This window comes from Mus caroli, unplaced genomic scaffold (assembly GCF_978045245.1).
Source record: "Mus caroli unplaced genomic scaffold, Mus_caroli_1 scaffold_17, whole genome shotgun sequence".
Classification (NCBI taxonomy): domain Eukaryota; kingdom Metazoa; phylum Chordata; class Mammalia; order Rodentia; family Muridae; genus Mus; species Mus caroli.
The window spans coordinates 19,384,033-19,407,450 of record NW_028227272.1 but is presented as its reverse complement, the minus strand read 5'-3'; the positions used below and the strand labels follow the sequence as shown (position 1 = coordinate 19,407,450).

The 23,418-nt window shown below is 45.5% G+C and overlaps 1 protein-coding gene and 1 pseudogene across 2 annotated transcripts in view; both read left to right on the top strand.

Moving 5' to 3' along the window:
* Positions 1–23,418, top strand: part of Dgkg (diacylglycerol kinase gamma) — a 190,404-nt gene that overhangs the window by 105,228 nt on the left and 61,758 nt on the right. For both annotated transcript variants that reach the window (XM_021184692.3, XM_021184691.3), the window contains one exon: positions 5,457–5,521. In XM_021184692.3, coding sequence (XP_021040351.1) covers positions 5,457–5,521 — 65 coding nt within the window. The remainder of the gene's footprint in view (positions 1–5,456; positions 5,522–23,418) is intronic.
* LOC110311404 (non-histone chromosomal protein HMG-17 pseudogene) lies at positions 18,459–18,781 on the top strand (annotated as a pseudogene).

The following is a 23,418-nucleotide window of genomic DNA, read 5'->3' as shown; positions in this document are numbered from 1 at the left end:
CGCGTATTTATTGTCATATTGTAGATGAGTAAGGAAATGGGACTTTTGATCTCATTGGAGTCCCCTTAGCCTTCTTTTCATAGAATGTTTGCGAGGTTTGTGTGCTTGCTCTTTACAAGGTGGAAGGTAAAAATCTTGAGAAAATAAGTACCCAGCCCGCAACCCTGACAGAGTGCAGGGCTGACATTTGCAAAAGGTCTTGCTTCCTATTTGACTTCCCAAACTTTGTGAGAGAAGTAGGTATGTAAACCAAACCAGTTCTACCTCCTTCGAATGCTTAAACATGGTTGCGCGCACACACACCCCTGGCAAAGGGATGCCTGGATTGTCTTTGCTGCTGTGAAAGACGTGAAATGCCTATTGAACAAATGGTTGCTGCCTTGCAACTATAAAGATAACAGTTATACAGCCACGGTGGTGCCCCGGGGTGGAAACAGAACGCATTTAATAGATAGAGAGTTGAGTAAGACAGACTCTTCTGGCCTGTCCAGGGAGTTTCTTGGGCTCAGTGCCACCATATCTCCATATACCAGCCAGAATCATTGAAGACTCTGCTAGTCAGCTTGATGGTCCTTCTAACTGCAGACATCTCCTGGAGAGAAGTCTTGAACACAGTCACCCAGTACATTGCTTCCTCTGAGTTCTCGGGCTTCTTCCTCCCTGCTCTCTATTTTTGGATTAGCTGAAAGGTCAGGATGGCCAGGTATCAGTGACAGGAAGTTAAGAGACTACAAAATAATTCCTGGAGCCTGTGGAACTCGGAACTCGTCACAGGCTCTGTTTTCAACGAGTCTTAACAGGGTGGTGAGCAGTTAATCCCTCGACTCCGTGAGGTCTATTTTGGACGCCAGAGGGCCACCAGCCCATAAAGCATTTTCCACCTTATAGATTGTTACTAGTGTTCACCCACCCACATCCCACAGTATCAACAAGTCAGAGGCTTGCAAACTCGGATTCTGTCAGCACTGAGCTTTACTCTGTCACTTGTGGACTTACTGAGAATCGACTTGGCTAAGCCAGCCACATCTTTCCTACTCCATAATCTGCCATAAATTTTTCAAACAATCCAAATTTCAAACAGCCTGCCCTAGGGTCTCTTTCCTGTCTCTGTCTCCAAAAGTTGCCAAAGTGACTTAGCCCTGTACTGACCAGGGTAGCAAGCACAAGCCACAGGTGGCTGCTGTGAGCCTGCAAGGCCGAGCCTAGTTTAAGGTGTGTGTAAATATTATAAACACATTCAAAAATGAGATCTAGAAATTAAACTTATTAACAATTGTTATTGATTATATGTAGAAATTATAAAATTTAGGTTAATTAAAACATCCATGAATTAATATCTTTTTTTTTTTGCTTTTTTATGTAGCTTCTAGAAACTTTTTTTTTTTAAAGATTTATTCATTTATTATATGTAAGTACACTGTAGCTGTCTTCAGACATTCCAGAAGAGGGCGCCAGATCTCGTTGTGGATGGTTGTGAGCCACCATGTGGTTGCTGGGATTTGAACTCTGGACCTTCGGAAGAGCAGTCAGGTGCTCTTACCCACTGAGCCATCTCACCAGCCCTAGAAACTTTTAAGTTACAAGTCGGCTGTATTTCTATTGGACAGCACTGACCTAGACATCCCAATATCTCAGAGTCCAAATAACAGAAGGTTACATTTGAGAGGGAGCCAAAAATCCTTCATCCAATCATGTGTTTGAGGTTTTGACTGTAGAAGGAACAGCCTGCATCACACTTCAATTCATCTCCCCTTCACCCGATAGAACACACCATTGACTGGAGACTGCCCCACAACACATAGACCACACACTGTGGGACTGTTCCAACTGACCAGAGGCCATCGGAAACGCCATTGCTTCCCCTGGCCTGCCCCTGCTGCCATGCTCTCTAGAGTGAAATGCTCTTTGCAGGACTCAGTCTCAAAACAGTATCTAAACCCCTAAAATAAATACCCTCTGGTCAGTGCTCAGCACGAGCCGAGCCGCTCAGTCAACGGGGTAAACTCGAGTCTTGACCCTTCTTGACCCTTCCTATCTTGGGGAGACAAACAAGGTCTGAGCCTTTCAAGAGACAGCTTAGCTCTCCCTTGCTGTTGGTGTGTTTGTCAAGAGATTACACCGGCAAATGAGGAGTCACATGCTGAGCTAATGATCTTGTAAACGCTGCCCTTTGGAATAAGAAGGCATGCAAACCTTAGCAATGGAAAAACCAAAGGTGATTAGGACTGACCAGGGAGAAGAGTCTCTGCAAATACCCCAGGGGCCAGTCTCCAGCTGCACTGGGGGGTAATGGCAGTGATGTACAAATCAGGCCGCCACAAAATATATGGATGTGTGCTTTGGGTTTGTTTTGTTTGGGGGTGTTTTGTTTCGTTTTTAGTTTTTGTTTGCTGTTTTGTATTTTCCTGACAGGAGAAAAATCAGTGTTTCAAAGGAACACAGCTAGATGGAATGCTTTTCAGGAATTCTAGAAAATCATTTGACAAATATCACATATATCTTGTTGGGAATGTTCTCTGAGACTTGCTGGACGAGAGGGAGATGGGCATGGTCTAGGCTAGGAAGAGGAGCTGCACAGAGGAGCTGAGATGGCTATGTGGGTTCAAAGGGTCTGAACGGGCCCCCCTGAATTTTGACACCTGCCACTATGTATCTACAAGGTGACTCTGCCCAGACTATCAGCTCTTGACAGATCAGAAAACTACAAAAGTAGCAAAAATTTAACTGTTAAATGCCCAAGGAATGTTTATAGCCACAAAATAAGCCAGTACCTGCCCTCCCAGATTCCACACGGTGGCTGCTGGCTGGGGTCACCCCTCTCCATAATGAACCTCATCACACATAGTATGCACCTCAAATGCTTCTTCAGAGAGCTGCACTTGATGCTCTATTGTTGACTTTCCTTATCAAGAAACAATATGACACTAGCAAGAGTTTGCTGAAAGGACCCAGATAGAGCTGTCCCTTGTGAGACTATGCCGGGGCCTAGCAAGCACAGAAGTGGATGCCCACGGTCAGCTATTGGATGGATCACAGGGCCCCCAATAGAGGAGCTAGAGAAAGTACCCAAGGAGCTAAAGGGATCTGCAATCCTATAGGTGGAACAACAGTATGAACTAACCAGTACCCCCCCCCCCCCCCCCCGTCCCCAGCTCGTGTCTCTAGCTGCATATGAATCAGAAGATGGCCTGGTCGGCCATCAGTGGAAAGAGAGGTCCATTGGTCGTGCAAACTTTATATGTCCCAGTACAGGGGAACGACAGGGCCAAGAAGTGGGAGTGGGTGGGTGGGTGAGCGTGTGGGGGACTTTTGGGATAGCATTGGAAATGTAAATGAAATAAATACCCAATAAAAATAAAATAAGAAACAATATGCTCAGCATGGAAGAGCACACAGCTTTAATCCCAATGCAGGGGAGTCAGAGGCAGGAAGATCTCTCAGAGTTTGAGCTGAGTAGTCTACATCTGTGGTTCTCAACTTTCCTAATGCTGTGACCCTTTAACTCATACCGTGGTGACTCCAACCATGAAATTCTTTTTGCTGCTGCTTCATAACTATAATTTTGTAACTGTTATGAACCATAATGTCAATGTCAGTGTTTTCCGATACTCTTAGGAGACCTCTGTGAAAGAGTCCTTTGACCCCCACAGAGGTCAGGCCCAAAAGGTTGAAAACTGCTGGTATACATAGTTAGTTCCAGGCTAGCTAGAACCACATGGTAAGAGCTGTCTTAGAAGAAAGGGGGAGAGAAGGAGGGAAGGAGAAAGGGAGAGAGAGAGAGGAGAAAGGGGGAAAGAAGGAAGAGAGGAAACGAAAAGGGAAGAGAGGGGAAGAGGGAATATACATTAGCTAAAAATCTGCTCTATAGACTTTTATTTTTGGCTCTCCAGAATTTTAAGAATCTTTTGAACACAGAGTCTAGTAAATAGATTTTTGTTGGTTATTTATTTGTTGGTTGTTGGTTGTTAGGTAGGTGGTGAGTGGGTAGGTTCATTGAGATATAGTACCACCTTGTAGTCCAGGCTAGCCTTGAACTCTAAATCCTCCTGCCTCACTCTATCCACATGCTGAGACTACAGGGATACCCCAGCATCCCCAGAGATTTCTGATTGGCTGCGGCAGTCACTTCTGGCCAAATCTAAATCAGCTCCTTGTTTCTGTCCTATCTCCAACCAATTAGTTAATTTCGAGTGTTCAGCATCTGCCTCCACAGTGCTCGATTCGGACTGTGTGATAAGGGGGCAGTACACATTCTTCTGCTGGGCTCATTAGGAGGTGCAGAAGGCTAGGTGTGAAGAACCGAGTTCAGCTTTGGATCCTATTCTGGCCTATGGGTCCTGGAGCCCCACCATGTCAACACCAGTCACAACCATGGGCACTCACAGATAGCTGTAATGGGAGTGTGGGATGCAAACAGGACTCTGGGCTGGACTCTGGTTCCAACCTGAGAAATGGGACACCCAGAAACACAGTGTCATGGGGCACACATGTGTCATGGTGAATTCTGTGGTACAGATAGCCAACCATGCAGCCAAAGGCGGGGGGACGGGGCGGGGGAGGGGGCAACGGATTGGCTAGGAAAGGATCAAGATTGTTGCTAATTTCAGAGGCAGTCCTGTGGATAGAATGATTAATAGGCAGAAGTTAGACGTTTAATACACTTTTGTTGTCTGCTAAACGCACTATCCAGTACTATTATTAATTGTTTTGAGTGAAACAGACAATAAAGAGTTAATACCAGCCGGGCGTGGTGGCGCACGCCTTTAATCCCAGCACTTGGGAGGCAGAGGCAGGCGGATTTCTGAGTTCGAGGCCAGCCTGGTCTACAGAGTGAGTTCCAGGACAGCCAGGACTACACAGAGAAACCCTGTCTCAAAAAACCAAAAAAAAAAAAGAAAAAAAAAAAAAAAAAAAAAAAAAAAAAGAGTTAATACCAGCGTCGGCTTTAGGTTTGATAATGTGCTGTTATATAAGATGTTATCATTGCTGGATGCTGGGTGAGTGGGACATGAGAAAAAGTACTATATTTACAACTTCTCATGAAATACTCCTTACTTTATGTCACCAACCATCACCACCACCACACCACACCACATCACACCTCACCCACTCCTTACTGGCTTCTGGCTTCACCTGAGGAGAGCCCCTCAATGGAAGGAGAGTGGTGTTCTCTTCTCTTTAGAGCCTGCTCTGGCCTCTGTTTGCAAAGGCTGAACTGTGGCCATTCACTGGGCTTGAGATATTGTGATGAGTGCCAGGCTCTGAGGCAACCAAGTGAGGTGCTCAAAGGACGGAGTGGTGGCACTAGCTTAGCCCTGGATGCGGTGCTGGGCCCCTATGATTTGGAGTCTCTGGAATCTGGGCCTTCCAGGGGCATATATGTGTGTCTTCCCACCATACCTCATGGCCACAATCACTAACCAGGCTTTTCTTGCCTTCTTTTCTTCTGTTTCCAGGATGCTTCAATTGCACACAGATTCCATATGATGAGAGAGAAACACCCTGAAAAATTCAACAGCAGGTAAGCGAGCTCGCTGGCTGCCGTGGTGGCACCCTGCCTGCCCGGCTCTGCAGCCAGTGCGGGCCTCCCACCTGCTACCACGGAAATGTCCTTGGCCTGGGTCGACCGCCAGGGGACTTCGCTTTCCTGCCACGTTGCCGGAAGGAGGGTTTCCATTTCTAAGAAGGAAAAAAAAAAATGTCAGAAACCTGCCACAGCGTAGCTGCCGGTCCCCTCCCGCAGGAACTGAACAGAGGGAGGGGTCTGGGGACGGCATGAGTGGCAGGGAGCCTGCCTTTGGCCTCCTGGAACCCCTCCAGGAACTTAGAGGTTTCCTCTCAAAAGCCAGCGTCCCGCAGGGGGTTGGGGGAGCGAAAGGCTCTGCTAGGGTCTTAGACCCGAGGAGGTGCCAGACACTCTCCTGGACAGCAGAGGGCAGCAGCGAGGTCCCTACAATGCTGTGACCATGGAGGGCATCACAGCGGCTTCGTATTGGCTCCTGCATGCCTGGAGATTGGGTTCAAACTGGAAAGAAAAGAGAAAACCAAATCAATTGCAAGAGAACCCAGGTCTGTCTTGCAAAGCGAATGAAATTTACCAGAACCGCGAGGTGACTGGCAAACAATTACCGTGGAGTTGTCCATTTTCCTTTTCTTGCTCATTTCTCTCTCTTCTATGACACTATTGTCTTTGTTGTACTGATTTGAAGATCATTCCTGGATTCCACGCCTGGCCCCAGGCAGGTGGGCAGCAGTGGGATAATAACTTGGACTTGATCTTTGAACCTCAAGGGTTGCTATATTGCGTGAAGCCGCAGAATTCTCCTCAAAGCAGAAGTTCGGGTGTTATTTGAGGACATTTCCCTCCCAGCTCAGCCCCTGACTCCACAGCCTGGGAGCTTTACCAGAAAGAGGCTGAGAACAGTGAGGTAATGTCAAACCCGGATCTAACAGCATCTGAACTGTATTAGGGTGACATTCGGTCTCACTCAGACCCTGGACCCACAGCATACTACAAACATGTCTTGCCAGCCCTTGTTGTCTATAGTCACAAATGGGCAATGACAACCCTTCCTCAACCTCATCACTCCCGTGCATGCATGCACCCACTATTTTTAAACCACTATCATATTTTATTAAAGTATTTACATGGAAGAGTCCTATTTACACTGGGAAAATAGGCAAACTTTAAGATGTTTAAAACTCAAATACCAATTTGTTAATGACAAGAAAAGATGACAGGCATAAAACCCAAGTTCAGTTGTGCCCAAAGCTTTGAGATCATTGATATTGCGACTATTGAGGGTCTGCACCCTCAGCAGGCATGTGGTGTAGGCTCAGAGATAAGTAGGTGCCAGAAGGAACCTTTCTCAAGAGACCAGATCTCCTGACAATAGGTAGTTTACGTGCTGGTTTCAAAGCTTCTTGTTTCGCCTCTTCAAGTCTTTTTCTGAGGTGGCCTTGAGCTCCATTGATGGGCCAGGCAGCATGGAGTGGTAGCCTTTTGAGAATAGCCACTTTGGGGGATTTCTCGTTGTGTTCCAACTCTTGGCCAGCTCGTTTCTTCCTTGATGTTCAAGGATGCTGTGTCCACAGGCTCCCCTTCTCCGCTGTCTGAGGACCTGGCCTGGCACGTTGCTGTTGTTACTAAGCTGTTTCAGGACCGCCCGCCCAGCTTGGTCCTCTTGGTGCCTGGATAGAACTTCCCTTTAGAAGTGGTGCTCATAAGGGCAACAGGCCCCTCTTGGTCATCTACATGGGATGTGTGGAGGTGTGCTGTGGCCTCTTCAGGAAGTGGCCCTGACTTGAACCTTTTGGCAGAAGTCTGCCTGTTTCCCACACAAATAATATTGATTTCTGCCTCGTCCATCCTCTTGTTCTTCCTCTACAAAAAGAACCAAACCTGTGTCCTCTCTTCTCCCAGAAAGGCAGACAGATGCTCATCCCAGCGGAATAGCAGCCTCAGGACTGCTTTTTGGAAAAAACTGAACAAAACGACAACAACAAAAAATCTCTCGTTCTACCCATTCTACAGACTTTTAGTGTCTTCTTTACACCCACATACCTTCACAGGTTCTCAGGTGCATGTGTCTGGGAAACCGATGGGTTCTGCTCATTCACTCATTCATTCATTCACTCACTCACTTACTTACCTGCTCATCCACTCACTCATTCACCTATTCACTCATTCACTTGCTCACTCATTCATTCATTCATTCACTCATTCACTTGTTCACTCATTCATTTGTTCACTTGCTCACTCATTCATTCACTCACTCACTCAAAAACATCTTTTGAAAATATACTGTAGACTACACGCTATTAAGTGTTTGGGACAGATGACCCAGAACTCACCGCCCACTGCCTTCTGCAACCCCACTGGAAGCAGACTGAAAAGCAGGGTGCATACCAGTGTGTATGAAGTGATGTGTCTACACAGAGGAGACCTAAAAGAATACAAAGCAAGAAAATGGAGCTGGCATGGAGGGCTTTCTAATGGCAAAAGATGCCCCACTGGGGATAAAAAAAAAATCAAGAATCCGTTTTTTACAACTTGATAAAAAAAGAAGGGCCGTCCACAGAGAGAGAACCAGATGTGCCTGAACATAAAGTGCTAAGGCACAGCGTGCGAGGGAAGAAGCCCTTAGTGCAGCTGTTGCATGGACCCTTGCTGTGGAAAGGAAGTCAGCTCTGTTGTTTTTAGAGAATAAGGAAGCAAAAGATGAAGTTTCTCCACGTTCCAAAAATTAAGGCAGAGCAACATATGAGCTGAATAGAGCATCAGAAAATCACATTATTAAGTCCAATTAGAAAGACAGATCTGTCCAGGAGGAAAAAATATCACAGCATGCACCTCAGTGCAGAGTGCAGGAATTCACCATGGCCTCTCCACCTTCTGCTTCCCACTTCCCAGGTCCCATTAGCAGGAGCACTGCTACATTGCTGGGGTTCAAGCCCCATGTTGCACCTGGTAGAGATGGCAGGCATATGGACTTGAATTTAAGTCTGTGTGCTTGCTTGAGAAATGAAGTTGTTCAGAGGCAGTGCCTGTTTTATAGCCACCAGCCGTTTCTTCTGGAGAACTTTGGGTCAATGCTACTCCATCCTGTTTGCTTGCCTGTATCCAAAAAACCCAGGAGGATTCAACTTGTCCACTGAGAGAAAGGCAGGCAGGCAGGCAGGCAGGCAGCCATTTTCTCTAGGCTTCCTTATTTAGCATGGGAGATGGTTTTAAATAGGCAGGTGGTTGTTGCCATGGTAACCCCATTACACCAGCAGCTAAACTTAGGAAGGGCCACAAGGGATAGGAAGAAAGCCTGATACCCAGGATTTGAAAATGTAAACGATATTATCAAACAAAGCTTCATTTTACTGGGCAGAACACAAGTTCTTCAAAGAGTGGTTGCTGCTTGGCTGCAAGCCTTTAGCATTAATGCCTAAAACTGGCCCCCCTCAGGGATAACCTTGAGGCTAAATATAGAATTGGTCTGTTTGTTTCGTTTTCAACAAGAGAGGGCTAGTCAGGGCTGAGCTCTCACTTTGCTAGTCTGCTTGGGACTACTCTAAACATTCTTAGCCCAGGAGCCAAAGGCTTCAGTGGTTCTGAGAACATTTTGAAATTGCACCAAAGACAATGTGTGTATATCTGTGTCTGTGTCTGTGTTAAGAGGCATCAAATTATGACTCTATTGTTGGGGTTTCTTTACCCCCATCCCCAGTGATCTCTCTAAACTAGTTGTTGCCAGGGAAAGTGGTAATTTTATGAAGCCAAGGTCTCTCCAGCGGAATAACTTTGTTAAAGGAATAAAAGCCAGACCCAAGGAGGTAGCAGTGTGAGCTATCTCAGACAAGTAAGGCCTCAGGAGGTGGCAGTGTGAGCTATCTCAGACAAATCAGGCCCCTGGCACTTTTCCTACTTTAGCTGTTATGGAAAGTGGTGTCTCACTGTCAGCATAAAGAACACAGAGCTTTAATTCTACTGAGATTATAACATGTTAGAAAGTGTTCTGCTGTAAATGAGGCATGGCCCCTGACTTTAAGGAATTCATAATCTAGCCAGGCGTGGTAGTGGTGAACTCCTTTAACCCCAGCATTCAGGAGGCATAGGCAGATGGGTCTCTGGGAGTTTGAAGCCAGCCTAGTCTACATAGTGAGTTCTAAAACAGTCAGGGTTCTGTAAAAGGAAAGGAAAGGAAAGGAAAGGAAAGGAAAGGAAAGGAAAGGAAAGGAAAGGAAAGGAAAGGAAAGGAAAGGAAAGGAAAGGAAAGGATAAGAAAGGAAGGAAGGAAGGTTGGAAGAAAGGAAAGAATTCATACATAGTCTAGTAAAGATGGGAAAATAATCCTCAATTTTTTTACAAATTATTTTTATACAAAAGGAATTTGCATTTAGCAAACTACTGGAAATACAGGCAGTGGCTCAGCTTAGTAGAACATATTAATGTCATACCTCAAAGTCCATTCCTAAATAGACTGCGTCTTGAGTATAGAACACAAAACTAAGATAACCAAACTAAGAATGTTGATTCATTTTGAGCTCCAGCTCAAGGCCAAGTAGTTAACTAGGTATTTTATAATCCATTAAATTATTTAACTCTCAAAACAACCTTGCAACGTAAGTGCTGGGCAGTCTGGAATTCTGACTCTGTGAGATAAGGTAACAGCCTGAGAGGGCGTCACACACTGACCCTTAAGCGCTGAGCTTGGTTTGTTCTCTAAACTACCACTCACCACTCAAATCTGGAGTTTAAGCCCAGGAGTCTGTCCGAGGTCTCACTTGTATAGGTCAATGTACCTAAGGCCTTCTATGTGCTGTCCACAGGACCCTACTCAGTAGTCATTGAAACATATAAGGGGGAGTGTTGTTGCTCCCATTTTAGAGATGAAGAAACTAAGGCCAAGGGTGATGGAAACACTGTGTGCTTCCCCACCTTTGTGAACTGCCTCCATGGAAAAACATTCTTGTAGGCTTATGAAAGAGGGACAAGGACATCACCCCTTCATATCTCCTATAATCTTAAGTCTTCTCTCTATTCCACTGTCACAGCCAGGAGCAAGACTAGTTATGGGATCTCTGGGACCCACAGCAAAATCCAAACGTACAATCTCTAAGAAGTTTGTGTGCAAGCATTAAACTAAACCAAGAGCCCACCTCAGGGCAGGGAGTGGAACGACTAACAGATGCCGTACCTATGTGGTGGCGATGGCAAGAGAGATGAGTTAATTAAAAGGCACATTGGTTGGAGCTTGCAGAGTAGACAATTTGCAAAAGAGGTAGACGAAGAGAGTGAAGAAAGTTTTAACTGGTGATGGGGGGAGGGGCAGTGAGTCTCAATTTTCTAAGCAGGTAGTGGCTGGTGTTCACAGAGAAGAAAAGGGCACTGCCCCTATCTTCTGGATAGCCTACCAACGTTCTCAAGAAGTTTCCAGACTGTGAAGTTTTGTGTATCTGAAATCTACTCCTTAAAGCCACCCAGTGTCCCAGTCAGTGAACAAACTGAAAGAGTCTCACTGTGGAGTTTTTTTTTTTTTTACTGGTGCCATGGGAACCCCGAGCACTGGAGGAATGTGTTATATAAACCTGTTGAGTGTCATCCACTTGAGCACGTCCCTCAGCAACTGAGCCTGAAGCAGCCAGTTATTTCCTGTCAGGCCTTTCAAAGGGTTCACATCAGTGCTGCCAGCAGCTGACTGGCCATCTTTCCTAAAAGTCCTATAGCTGACCATCTTTCCAGTTAGCAGGCTCTGGAGTGTTGGCTTCCTGGAGCAGGGCCAAGAAGCTGATGAGGGGTTCCCCAGAAATCTTAATGTAGCTTGACTCTGTAGAAGGTTAGAACATACGTTGCAAAGAACCAAGTGCTTAGTAGATATTTATAGAAGGAGGCAGCAGGCCACAGCCCAAGCTGGCATCAAAATTTGGCTCTGCCGATTACTGGCTGTGTGACCTTGGGCATTTAAATTAATCTCTTTAATCCTTTGCTTCCTCCCTTGAAAGTCTGGCAAGGTTGCCAGAGGCTTGGTGAAGAACGTCTACGGTGAGTGGTAGGAACTCAACAACATTTGTTGTTGAACATCACTGATCCGCAAGCATGGGGGCTTAGCATTGCCTTAAATCACTGATAAGCGCTGACAGTGTACATCTTTGATGGAATGCCAAGCAAGACGTAGCTCTTGTTCAATCGTTGTTATGTAGACGGGACCCTTAAACTGAGAAGTTGGAGGAAACTAGAAGTTGTGTAAAAACTGACCAATGGGAAGATTCATTAAGCAGGGTTGGGTTGAGTTGGGTTGAATTCTCCTGGATTAGAGCTGTGGAGAAAATTCCTTCCACTGGCACCATGAGGCAGTGTGGGGTCTAAGTACCAGAGATTCTAAGGCTAAAAACTGAAGGCTGGACTAAGGTAGGGAGGCAAGACTCAAGCTGACATGGTAGTGGGAGGAGAAAGAGAGGGAAGGAGGGAGGGAGAAAGAGAGGGAGAGAGGGAGGGAGGAAGAGAGGGAGAGAGGGAGGGAGGAAGAGAGGGGGGAAGGAGATAAGGAAGGAGGGTGGGTTCATGACAGATGCCAGGTGCTACTGGAATGCTTAGGGCTTACCAGGCTCTGCAGGATACCTCTGGCAAAGGACAGGTGCCCCAGGCAGTTTGGTGCTGAACGTGTGTGTGACTATTCACATCCATGACCATGTAACTGACTGTTCTCATCGATGGAGCTCTCGCTCCTCACTCCCGTCTCTCACCTTCACTACTCCCCAGCCTCAGCTGAGCACAGAGATGGTAGGTGGGAGTGCACACAGACTAGCACGGTCCGTGCATTCAATTTTGGAAGTTCAAGGGCTACCTCTCCTTGATTGCCTGTGGCATGCCCAACCTTTATACCACTTACATAACAAATGCTTTTATCTAAAAATGAAACCATTTTAAGGTATTCCTTCCTGAGCCCCATGAATTGCAGTCTAGCTATGCAGCTTTATAACAGCAGCAACAGGAGTTCACCTTTCTAGATACTCAGCATCTCAAGAGAGGTGCTCAGTGGGCCAAACTGTCTGCTCCTGTTTCCTTTAATATAGAAAATGATCTTTTAAAATATTTGGAGTTTAGAAAAGCCCCCACATGAAGTTCATCATGGTGTTTTCTACTTTTTTAGTCTTCCTACTTGTGGGTATTTTATAAGAGAAATGAAACCCTTATGTTTCGATCATCTTTAAGGCCAGCAATGGTCAATTGAGTCTTTTTCTAATTGCTTCCCTCTGATGACCTTTCTTGTGCCTCTCCATTATACTTATAAGGACCCTGAGAGACACTGGACCCATTCTAATCTCCCAATCTCCCCCATTGCCAGGTCAACAGACTGGCAATTTGTATCGCAGTTAGAAGTCTTGATTCCTTTTTGCCACGTAACCTACCATATCCATACTTCTGGGGGTCAGATCATTACAATTTCAGTGTTATTCTGCCAACTTAGGAATTATTGTGAGAATTCAATAGAGAAATGTATTTAAAGTGTGTATCGTGAAGTATAGCACAACAGTAGCTAATATTTTTAGAACTGTTCTCCCTACTGAGGTTGACCCTGTGGCAGATAAAGGTTATATTAGCTAATTCAGAATCCAGGATTCTCCATGGTGGAGGAATAGGTATCTGGTGGTCATAGCTTGAGTCACCAGGGTGGAAATGTTTGGTATATGTTTTATCTTGATTTAAACAAACAAACAAACAAACAAACAAAAAACACCATTCTCCAACAAGATAACAACCTATTTGTCATCATATACTTTAGTAACACTGGACATATAAACAAACAAACAAACACCATTCTCCAACAAGATAACAACTTATTTGTTATCATATACTTTAGTAACACATCGTATAGTATTTAATGAAATGAATTGCATTATTAGTGTAAATTATTTAGAAAGCAAACAAAAGCTAAAAGGCACCAGCCATGGCTCAGAAACACTTGTGGCATAGTGGTGCATTTCAACTGCTAGTCTAATAGACATATCACGAAACTAATATGATACCTGTTTTTATAAAATTGAATGGACTACTTCCTAAGTGTTTTTCTTTAGACAAGCCATTCAATCTCCCTGTAGAAAAATAACCCATGCCATGCCTGATCCCCGGAAATCTGATCCGATCAACATCCAGTTCCTCTCAGCATTTCCCTGTACAGTTCTACTTCCTTGAGACTACGCCATATACACGAATTTAAAACATTATTATAGTAGCAATAAATGTTATCTCAGAAGCATTTATATGTAGCTGTGAATTAGATAAACAATTTTGACTCCAGGCAGGTTGTTTGCACCAGCCTGAGAACTCTCTGGATTCTCAAATGTTGCTCATGCACACAGGAGCTAATTTTGATATGCCTTGACTAGTTCAATTGTTGGGCACTTCTAAACCTCTCTGCGACTAACAAACACTCCCCTCTGGTATTCCTGAGTTAACATCTTTTACAAATCTTTATTTCATCTCTGCTACCCTCCTAGAACCACTTTCCTGGATGCCAGCAGGCCTTTAAGTTTCATCTTTTTGCTTCTCCATCATGGCAATTCTCTGTCTTCTTTCCCTCACCCTCGTTCCCTTGCCCATGCAATCTAAAAGTCCAGCCCCATCTCCCTGCCCAGACATTGCTCATATGGCAATTCTTTATTATCAATCGAAGCCAGTTTGGGGCAGGGACCCTTGGGTCTGGAAGGTCGGCCTTTCGGAGCGTAAATAAGACAAACCATTAGAATCGATTCCCAACATTTATAGACTGTGAAAGGAGAATTATGAAAAAGCAAATGATCAGAGTAAGTTTATTCAAAGTAGGGATTTGATCAATATTTTCCAATTTAATAAAAAAATCACAATTGTTTTGTTGAGTCAATAGGAGAGCTTTAGAGAGATTATTCAAGTCCCTTTGCAGTTGAAGTAGCCGTCCGGCGTACCAGGCAGCTAGCTCTTCTGCTCTAAAGGATAAATAAAAGCTGAAAAGATTCTAATTCTCTCAGTTCCAGGCCCTAGACACAGTTTTGCTTTGTCTCAGTGGGACCTGTTCCTGTTTATTCGTCAGGGACAGTAGGGTTGCTATCTGAACCTCACAGCCATCAAGCTTTTAACCATGAGAGCATGTGGTAAACGCTCAGGAACTGGTCTGCCGGACTCAATAGTAGCTGTCACCTGAGGAGGACTCTAGTATACCCTGACTGAATTGATACAGTCGTCCAAGTATAAGACAGATGTTGTCAACTAATTTTACAGAGGTTCAAAGGGGGAAGTGCCACAGACCTACTAGTCACAAGATGGGGTGGAAAGTGTCACACGTTAAAAACAGGCCTGTCTGCCTTCACGAGCTCAGATGTCTGACCGCTCTTCTATGATTTCTTGTGCCCAGTTTGTTAGTGTGGCCAGCCAAGAAAAGATACAGCCAAAGAAGAGCCTAGAGAAGCCACAGAGCCAACTGAAGGACTATATGAAACCCACAACCAAACTGCACTTGTTTCTCTAGAGAACCAGCGGGTGCACTGGGAATGGGCTGCGAGGGGATGCACAGCAGGAAACTCTCCATCTCAGCTCAAGAGCTGGTGGGGGGGAACAGGAGACAACACTTCTGGTCTAGAGACATACCAAAGCCTGAAATACCGAGGAAAGTCAGATCCCAAAAGCAGAATGCTTGATTCATCTGCAACAGTGAGCTTGTCACTCTCTTCTCAGTCCAGGAGTAAATGTTGACTGCACCATCAAGCCACACCAGATGAGAGTTCTGCCCAGTACACCAAGACTGCCTGGGTATCATGGCTGAGGCCTCTCCCATCTTGTCCTGCTTAACTGCTAGTGTTACTAAGTTGTTCCTTCAACCCAACCTGCTGCTCCTCCTCAGCCCCACCCTAAAGCTGCTCATTGACACGTGGTTGTTATCTTGATATCACTACACCCAGAGTCTCCTGCCAGAACCTACGTTCTGTTCCATTCTATAGGACCCTAAGCTCTCTTGCTATTTACACTGTTCCTTCTCCACAAGCATCCGAGCCACCCCTTGTTGGCTCCCCCATTCTTCTTACCTTCCTGTTACACCTGTCCTTGTGCTCCTGGCCTCAGCTGGTATGACATCTCCTCTTCTGGTATCAGCTATTGTTTCAAAGGGCAGCCCTACTGACCCAAGGACTCCATCCATGACCAGCCCTAGCACTGGTCCCCCATATTTGTACTTGATTTTCTCTTAGAATATGTCTAGAAAGCTCTCATTGCCCTCTTTAATGTGTATAGCCTATTATTGGAGGGGGAACAGACCTGCTGGTTGCACCAACTCATGTGGCCATTTTCAGCTCAGAATGGCCTCATCTTATTTGGGATCCACAGAACTTAAACTGAAAAGGTAGCATGATGCTCTTCACTCTGCCAAAATGCATTGGGCTATCTGTCCAAATAACCCACTTCTTTTAAAGAGTAATCAATGTTTTCAAGAGTCAGGCCCAGCAGTGGTGGCACACACCTTTGATCTCAGCACTTGGGAGGCAGAGACAGAGTTTCTGTGAGTTTGAGGCCAGCCTGGTCTACAGAGTGAGTTCCGGGGCAGCCAAGGCTACACAGACAAACCCTGTCTCGAAAACAAACAAAATGCTTTAGTTTAACTCCTCATTTAAATAAACTTTGCTTAAGGGAAATTTTGACACTCTTACTACTTGACCACAGAAAATTTTGGAAGCAGCCTTTCCGTCCCTTCCATCAGAAAATTAGTGACTCTTAGTGAAATAAGTTGTCTATGAAGAAATCTTAAGGAAACAGCTTTGCAACTCTGCTGTGAGGCCACGCAGCCCCGGTGTGAAATACAGACACAGATCCTGGAGTGTTCTTGGATTCAGCATGCCGGGAGCTGGGTGTTGGTCCTCACCTTGTTCCTCTTTCCTGTGAGCCGTTGGGAAGTTACTTGCTTCTCTGGCTGTTAGTGCTCTGGTGTGTAAAACACAAGTGCCAACCATCTCACAAGGTGCATAGAGAAGTTAGACTGGACAGATAAAAACCATCTGAAAAGGTGTCTATTGGTTGCTCTGGGGATTAGCAAGGAGGCCATCATAGCTGCGTGTCTGTCAGCTCTACAGAGACAGTAGGACTCTGTTGTAAAGGGATGGCACTGTGGCTCTTGTGTAATAGCCTTAGCTTTGGACAAGACTTGAGCTTGCAGCCTCCTTGGTGGTATCAACGTGCTCCCCGTTTGCCCTCTGTGGAGTGTCAGGAGACCTCTACTTTGAAGCCTGAAGGAGTGTTTACACTCTGGTGTTCAGAGAGAGGGGTCCCATCACTTCACTTTTTACAGAGAGCATTTCCCGATCTTCTGACACTCTTCAGTAAGTGGAGGGCTCTCCTAACCCCAAGAATGTACTTTGTAGCCTGCTGAAGTGTCAGAGACTTGGGCAGTCTCTTATATTTGTGTTTATTGAACATACACTTAAGGAGAATTCCTCACTCTCTAGTAACAAGACATTTTCTATTCTGTTCAATAGCAAACTCCTCTAATCTTGAGAGTGGGCCTTTTTGGAAAGCATTCCAAAGCGCCAATCAAGCCAAGAGCCTCGCATTGCCTTTGAACTCAATGAGCTGAGAGTTCTGTTGGCTTTGGGCTGTCATGGGGCACAAGGTAATGAGAAGGTCATGGATAAGTTAAAAACTCAAACTATTAATTTCAGCAAAGCTTTTATTGGAGTGTTCCACTAGTCAGGCTCTTACCTTTCTCTTCCAAATCACCTTGTCTCAGAGCTGGAGGTCGGGGGGGGGGAGGAGAGCAATGGCCAGTGCTCAGAATCAAGGGTTGAGAGGAAAAGAGAACAAATTGAATGTCGATAGCCCGAGTCCTGGTCTTACTCAGTCATAATCCTTTCTCCCATCTAACTACCAAGTGTGGGTAGGAGGTTGGGGTAGTCAACAGAAAGTCTGTGCATTAAAGCGGCATGAAGAAGTAGATAACCTATTAACCAGATGGTTCATCCCTTTGTCATTGAAACTTTATGGCATAGTGTTAAGTTCTTGAATAGTCACCATTTGTCAAAACTGGAAACTCAGGGGAAAGACAAACGGCTACTTTCCCAGTTCTGAAAAGACAATTAAGCGTACATAATTATTGAAAATATCACCAGGTTAAGCCTTTACCCCACTGGAGCCAGTGAGCCATTGTGTTAGGACACAGAACTAAATATATCAGCACCTTGGGTGGGAAGGAAGTAGAAGAGGCACTTGAAACCACTCCTGGGAGTTTTGTGTAGGTAAGCTACAAAGGCCTATATGAGAGGGTCACATATCCACAGGCCAGCAGAGGTCAGGGGGCTGACATCAGTGAGATGGACAGATGGCTATAAGGCGTCACAGAGTGGTGGGGACTCCAGAAAACTGGAAAGCACAAGCAAGTGAACATAAAGTGAATGACCAGCACCAGCTGCAGCCAGATGTCAGAACAGCAAGCAATCTGGTGCTGGCCTCTCAAAAGAAAAAAAAAAAAGGTGCATGTATGTTCATGCACATGCGTGTGCCTATATACATGCATAATTTTCTACTTTTAAAAGGCTCTGTGCAAGTCCACTCCTAGGCCCTAAGATCCTGCCCCTCCAAGCTATCATGCTGGTACCCAGGAATTAACAATGTAAAGGTGTGGTGAAAACCAAGGGTTTCTTTTTCTTGTTTGACTTGATCTGCAAATTGCTGGTGCTACTGATGTAAGTAAGTCTCCTACCAGCCGGCTTCAGAACATTTGAGAAGTCAGCATGTTTGTAATAACAAAATGTTCCAAAACATCATAAAAGACATGAGCCCACAAGAAAAGGACCCAGGTAGGAGGACCTAAAATCTAAGTCTGATTCAGAAATCCATGCCAAGAGAAAGTGAGGAAGGAAAATGCACAGTCCCTGTTTTAGGCTAAAAAGAAAAAAAAAAAAATGGGAGCAGTGTGAAGAAGCAGCGAGGACGACCCAGGACAGAGCAAACCTGCACGCCACTGTATCCCCGTGCTCAGAGCCAATGCCCCCTGCTACCACCATGCCCCAAAGAAAGGCTGAAGGGGATGCTAAAAGAGACAAAACCAAGGTGAAGGACGAGCCACAGAGAAGATCTGCAAGGTTGTCTGATAAACCTACTCCTCCAAAGCCAGAGCCCAAACCTAAAAAGGCCCCCGAGAAGAAGGGAGAGAAGGTACCCAAGGGGAGGAAGGGAAAAGTCGACAACGAGAAGAAGGTGAATAATCCTGCAGAAAATGGAGATGCCAAAACAGATCAGGCACAGAAAGCTGAAGGTGCTGGAGATGCCAAGTGACATGTGTGCATTTTTGCTGTGTACCTCTGGTGACTGTACAGTTTGAATACTATTTTTTATCAAGTTTTATAAAAACTGCAGAATTTCGTTTTACTTTTTTTTTTTTTAAGCTATATTGTTAGCACAGAGAACAGTTCATTACTGGGTGGGGGAAGGATCATGTGTCAGTAACAAAATCTCTCCCAAGCTGGATTTAGGACAGAAAACCTCTTTCCCTGATAATTTTGAAAGGCTCCTGTTGGCTCCCAGGAGAGATATCCTGGTCTTGACCTAGGTGGCCACCAAGGCACAACAATGCCTTGTGGTCTGGGAAAACTCTAAATTCATTTTTATATCCTCTTCCCCCTGTACTATCAACATAGACTTAATTCCCTTAAAAACCAGAGACCTGTTGGAACCTGGCCCCCAAGATTGGTTTTCCAGTCCACTGGGCGATGTGGACTTTGCAGTGACTTCATCCAGTGTTCTCAGAAGAGCGCTGGTTCCTTTTATAAAAGATTGTGGATCTTCAGATTGATAATTCTGCCATGTTCGTTTCCTGAAAGTCAGGGTCAGCTTGTGAAAAGTTGTTAAACAACATCCTTAATATGAGATGTCAACCCTCACGCTAAGCTACTTCCACCTTTTCAAAGCACAAAATGGAGACTTCATTGGGTTTTATAGTGGCTTTCTGATTTTGGTAGTCTATACAAGAAGGGGATTTGGAAGTTTTTGTATAGTGTTGATTGTCTGCCCATGTCCTGCCTGAAATACCATGATTGTTTATGAAAAGTATCCTTAATAAAGCTGGTTACAGTTAGGCTTGGAAAAAAAGAAGAAGAAGAAGAAAAAAATGAGGTCCTATCAAGGAGGATAGATGTGGGCAGGACAGCAAACTAAGTCATCATAATCTCGGGCCCACAGTGATATCCCAAGGTCACCTGCTCCACAGTAAATAGCATTGGCTGGTGCAAACTCCAAATAAGATGGAGAGAGTTGGGAAAATCTAAGAGAACCATTCCTTTTCCTGTGTAATATTTGAGAGCCTTTGATATGGCCTCAACCTAATGAAAATATATAAAAGCAGAACCAAGTATTTCAGGTGAAGTGGCTACTGTTCCTCTGTACCATGGACTCTGACCCTGAGATGAGAGGCCCTGGCAAGAATCACAACCAAGGGGACGTTCATAGCCCAGGACCTGAAGACCAAGCAGGAGGAGATTTAGAATGAGATTTAAGAAGGATAACATTGAGAACGTTCAAATGAAACTCTAAAGCCACAGTCCACCGAGGGCAGCAGGTGTGAGCTAGAAATAAGAAGCCTGGCAGAGGTGGTACCAAGCAGTTCTCCCGGGGACCTGACAGGGAGGAGGAGTGTGAGGATGAACAACTGAGACAGGCTGAGAACTGCCTGCCGGTGAGAGGGACAAACTGAAGACATCCTTGCCAGAATGGGTAGGGTACATCATGTCGCCATGGACCAGTCCTAGATAGTGACAAGAGATGGCAAGCTCATGGAAGTCAAAGTCACTGATACGAGTGTTAAGAACACACACCCAAGCACAAGAAGTCTCAAACATCAGAGTAGAAGCAAGGCAGAGAGCATATGGCTGAGATCGCAAAAAGTTGCCGTGAGAGAGATTCTGCTGGCAGGATCTAACACAGGCTGCCCAGGCAGTCAAGATACTGGCTGAGGCTTTTCTATGCAAGTTTGGTGGTTTTGGTGGTTTGGGGGTTTTTGGGTTTTGTTTTGTTCTTTTTTTTTTTTTTTTTAACTGGCACAAGACTGAGATGGAATGGAGGAAGGAGGGACTGTTTACATAAGCATCTGCCCATCTGGTGAATTTTCTCCTTGTCTTGAGGACAGTTCCATACCTTTAGAAGTAGAAGATACAAAGTTGCTTTTCTTGGACATTATGTGACCAGGAGAATTTTGACTGCTGTGGGATGGAAGGCTCCGGAAACCTAGCTGGAGGTGAACGGACCACCTGGTGTTCTAGGTCAGCAAAAGAAATACTACACCCGCCAAAGCTTAGCCTCTGCGATCCTAGTTCCTTCTGCTAATTTTCAGCTTCCTCCCACATCTCTGGCCCAGGCTCCAGGGTCACCACCAGCGACTGCAGGTTAATTGAGTCTCCATATTTCTTCCCCAGAATGTCGAGGAAAGCAAAGGTAATCCGATCCAAATTCATCAGGAAAGATGTGCTACGTGCATTTCACGTTGTAACTCAGCCACTCATGACTGCAAACCCCCACTTTGTCAGTGGAGTTTGCTTTGGTTCCGTGTATGTAGCATGTAACTATATGTATAGTCTCGGTTTCTCTGTAAGCCAAGTGATGCCATCCCAATCCAAAGATGGAGGAGCTGAGCAACAGACTCAATGGCTTGCCCAAGGCCCCGGAACAGGTGAATGTCTAAAGGATTTGTTTAAGGCTTTCTGGATTCTAATCAGAGCCCCCATCAGCTCAACCCGTCTCCAAACCCAGACTCGGTGCTCTGGGTAACTGGCCATTTAGCTGGGTTAGCGTGGGAAGCCAGTCGCAACATAACACTGTTTCTATGGGTGAGATACACTTGGAATGACAAACAACTGGCTTAAGCAGGGGACTTTTGTAACCTGACCTATCAGAATCTTGTTCAGAAAGGGGGTGGGGGCAGACATATCCAGCCCACATTCTCACTCTGTGATGTCATCTTATCAGCTTTGCATCTCGCAAAGAACAGGGTGAGACCCTTTTTATAAAACATCCCAGTGACACTGCCACAGGAGGTAGATGTAAGCTACAAGGGAGGGACCTGTCGGTGGGTAAAGCCCATATGGTTCAGACATGCAGGTCATCTGTGATAAATGGGAACTAAATTGTTCGCAATGGCTGTGGGCATGCTGAGCTGAGGAGAAGAAAGGATTCTGCTGTCTGTCCCATGGTTATTGGAGATGAGATGTAGACCTGTGTCACCCCAGACAGTTCTACTTTGTAGCCCTGGTTGGTCAGGAGCCAGGAAAAGGCTTTCTTCAGCCAGAGGCTCTCAGCCAAGGACCCGCCTTCTCTGGCCTTCGGGGCTTAAATTCCAATAAGCTGTTCTCGCCTAGCTGTCTTAACTGTCCCCAGCTACCTTCAGGTTCCGGCTTCAAGGGCTGATGGATGGGTGACTACTGAAGAACATAGCATGACCAGAGAAGCTCACCTTTCCCTACCGCCCCTTCCCCTCCAAGCCAGGGTGCCTCTCTAACCCAGTATTTGGCCGCCTTCACTGGTAAACAAGGCTGCCTGAGACAGGCACACTGGGTAAGAGGTTCCGGTTTGTTGTCAGGGTTTGGTTTGTCTTTGGACAGCAGAAAGGAGTTGTTTTCTGGTGGCAAGCACAGATACTGAACCCTCAGATCTCAAGCTTTCGGGGCAGGAAGCTTCTGGCAATGTGGAGCCCACCTTGGCTGTGTGTCTGGGGTTCCCCACAAATCAAAAGCTGGTACTATGTCCATCACTGTAGCAGGTGTCCGAGCAGGCTGCTGGGACTTCTGAGAGACAGTATGTGAGCATGGAGTGTGAGTCTCAAAGACTCCTTTCTCTTTGTTAGGTTTTAAATTGCGTTTTTGTTGAGTGTGTGCAGGTGGGTATATTCAGCGTGTCACAGCACACCTGTGAAGGTCAAAGGAGGGCTTTCTGTAGTGTGTTCTCTCTCTCTCTCAATTTTTAAATGGGCTTCCAAGACTGAACTCGGGTTGTTAGGCTTGCATGGCACTGACCTCGGACACACAGCAGTCCTGGCTCCGCCTCCCACTTCTTTTTTTTTTTTTTTAAAGATTTATTTATTTATTATATGTAAGTACACTGTAGCTGTCTTCAGACACCCCAGAAGAGGGTGTCAGATCTCGTTGCGGATGGTTGTGAGCCACCATGTGGTTGCTGGGATTTGAACTCTGGACCTTCGGAAGAGCAGTCGGGTGCTCTTACCCACTGAGCCATCTCACCAGCCCCCGCCTCCCACTTCTTTAAGGAAGGTTTTGTTATGGGGTGTGTCTATGCATTGCCCTATGTGGTGCAACGGAGGAATTTGTTATTTCAGACTTTGGGAGGCTTTATCATGATTGGATGCCCTCTGGAGGAGGTGTTAGCAGACACATCAAAGATGAATGTGTCCGTAGTCCACAGAACAAGCTGTCTCCAGTGTAGGAGAAGAGCCACTGTTAGGGAATTATATAATCCTTTGGAGTTAAGACTTAGCCTTGAAAGGGGAGGAAAATCCTCCAGCATAAGGTTATGGGTTTGACCAAGTATAAAAGGCAAAGATCAGTAAGGAAGCCCAGACCATTCTGATGAGTACCACAGTACCCCAAGTGAGCATAGCCAGTCAACATTGAGGTTAGATCCTATGAGCCATAAACCTGAATGAGGACCACTAGGTCGCCTGCTTTTTTGACTAAATATTCCATTTCTCTCATATGCCTACGAGACATGGTTGTGGGGGCCAGGAAGAGTAAGGTAGAAAGGAATACAAATTCCAGGTCAGGAGCTACGATTAACATCCCAACTCTGTACTCCAGCCCCACCTCACCCCCACCCCCCAGCTGTACCATCAAAGACTAACTCAGTTTCTTAATAACATACCATGAACAGGATGCTTAAAATAGAACCACCATGCAAAGTGAGTAAGGAGT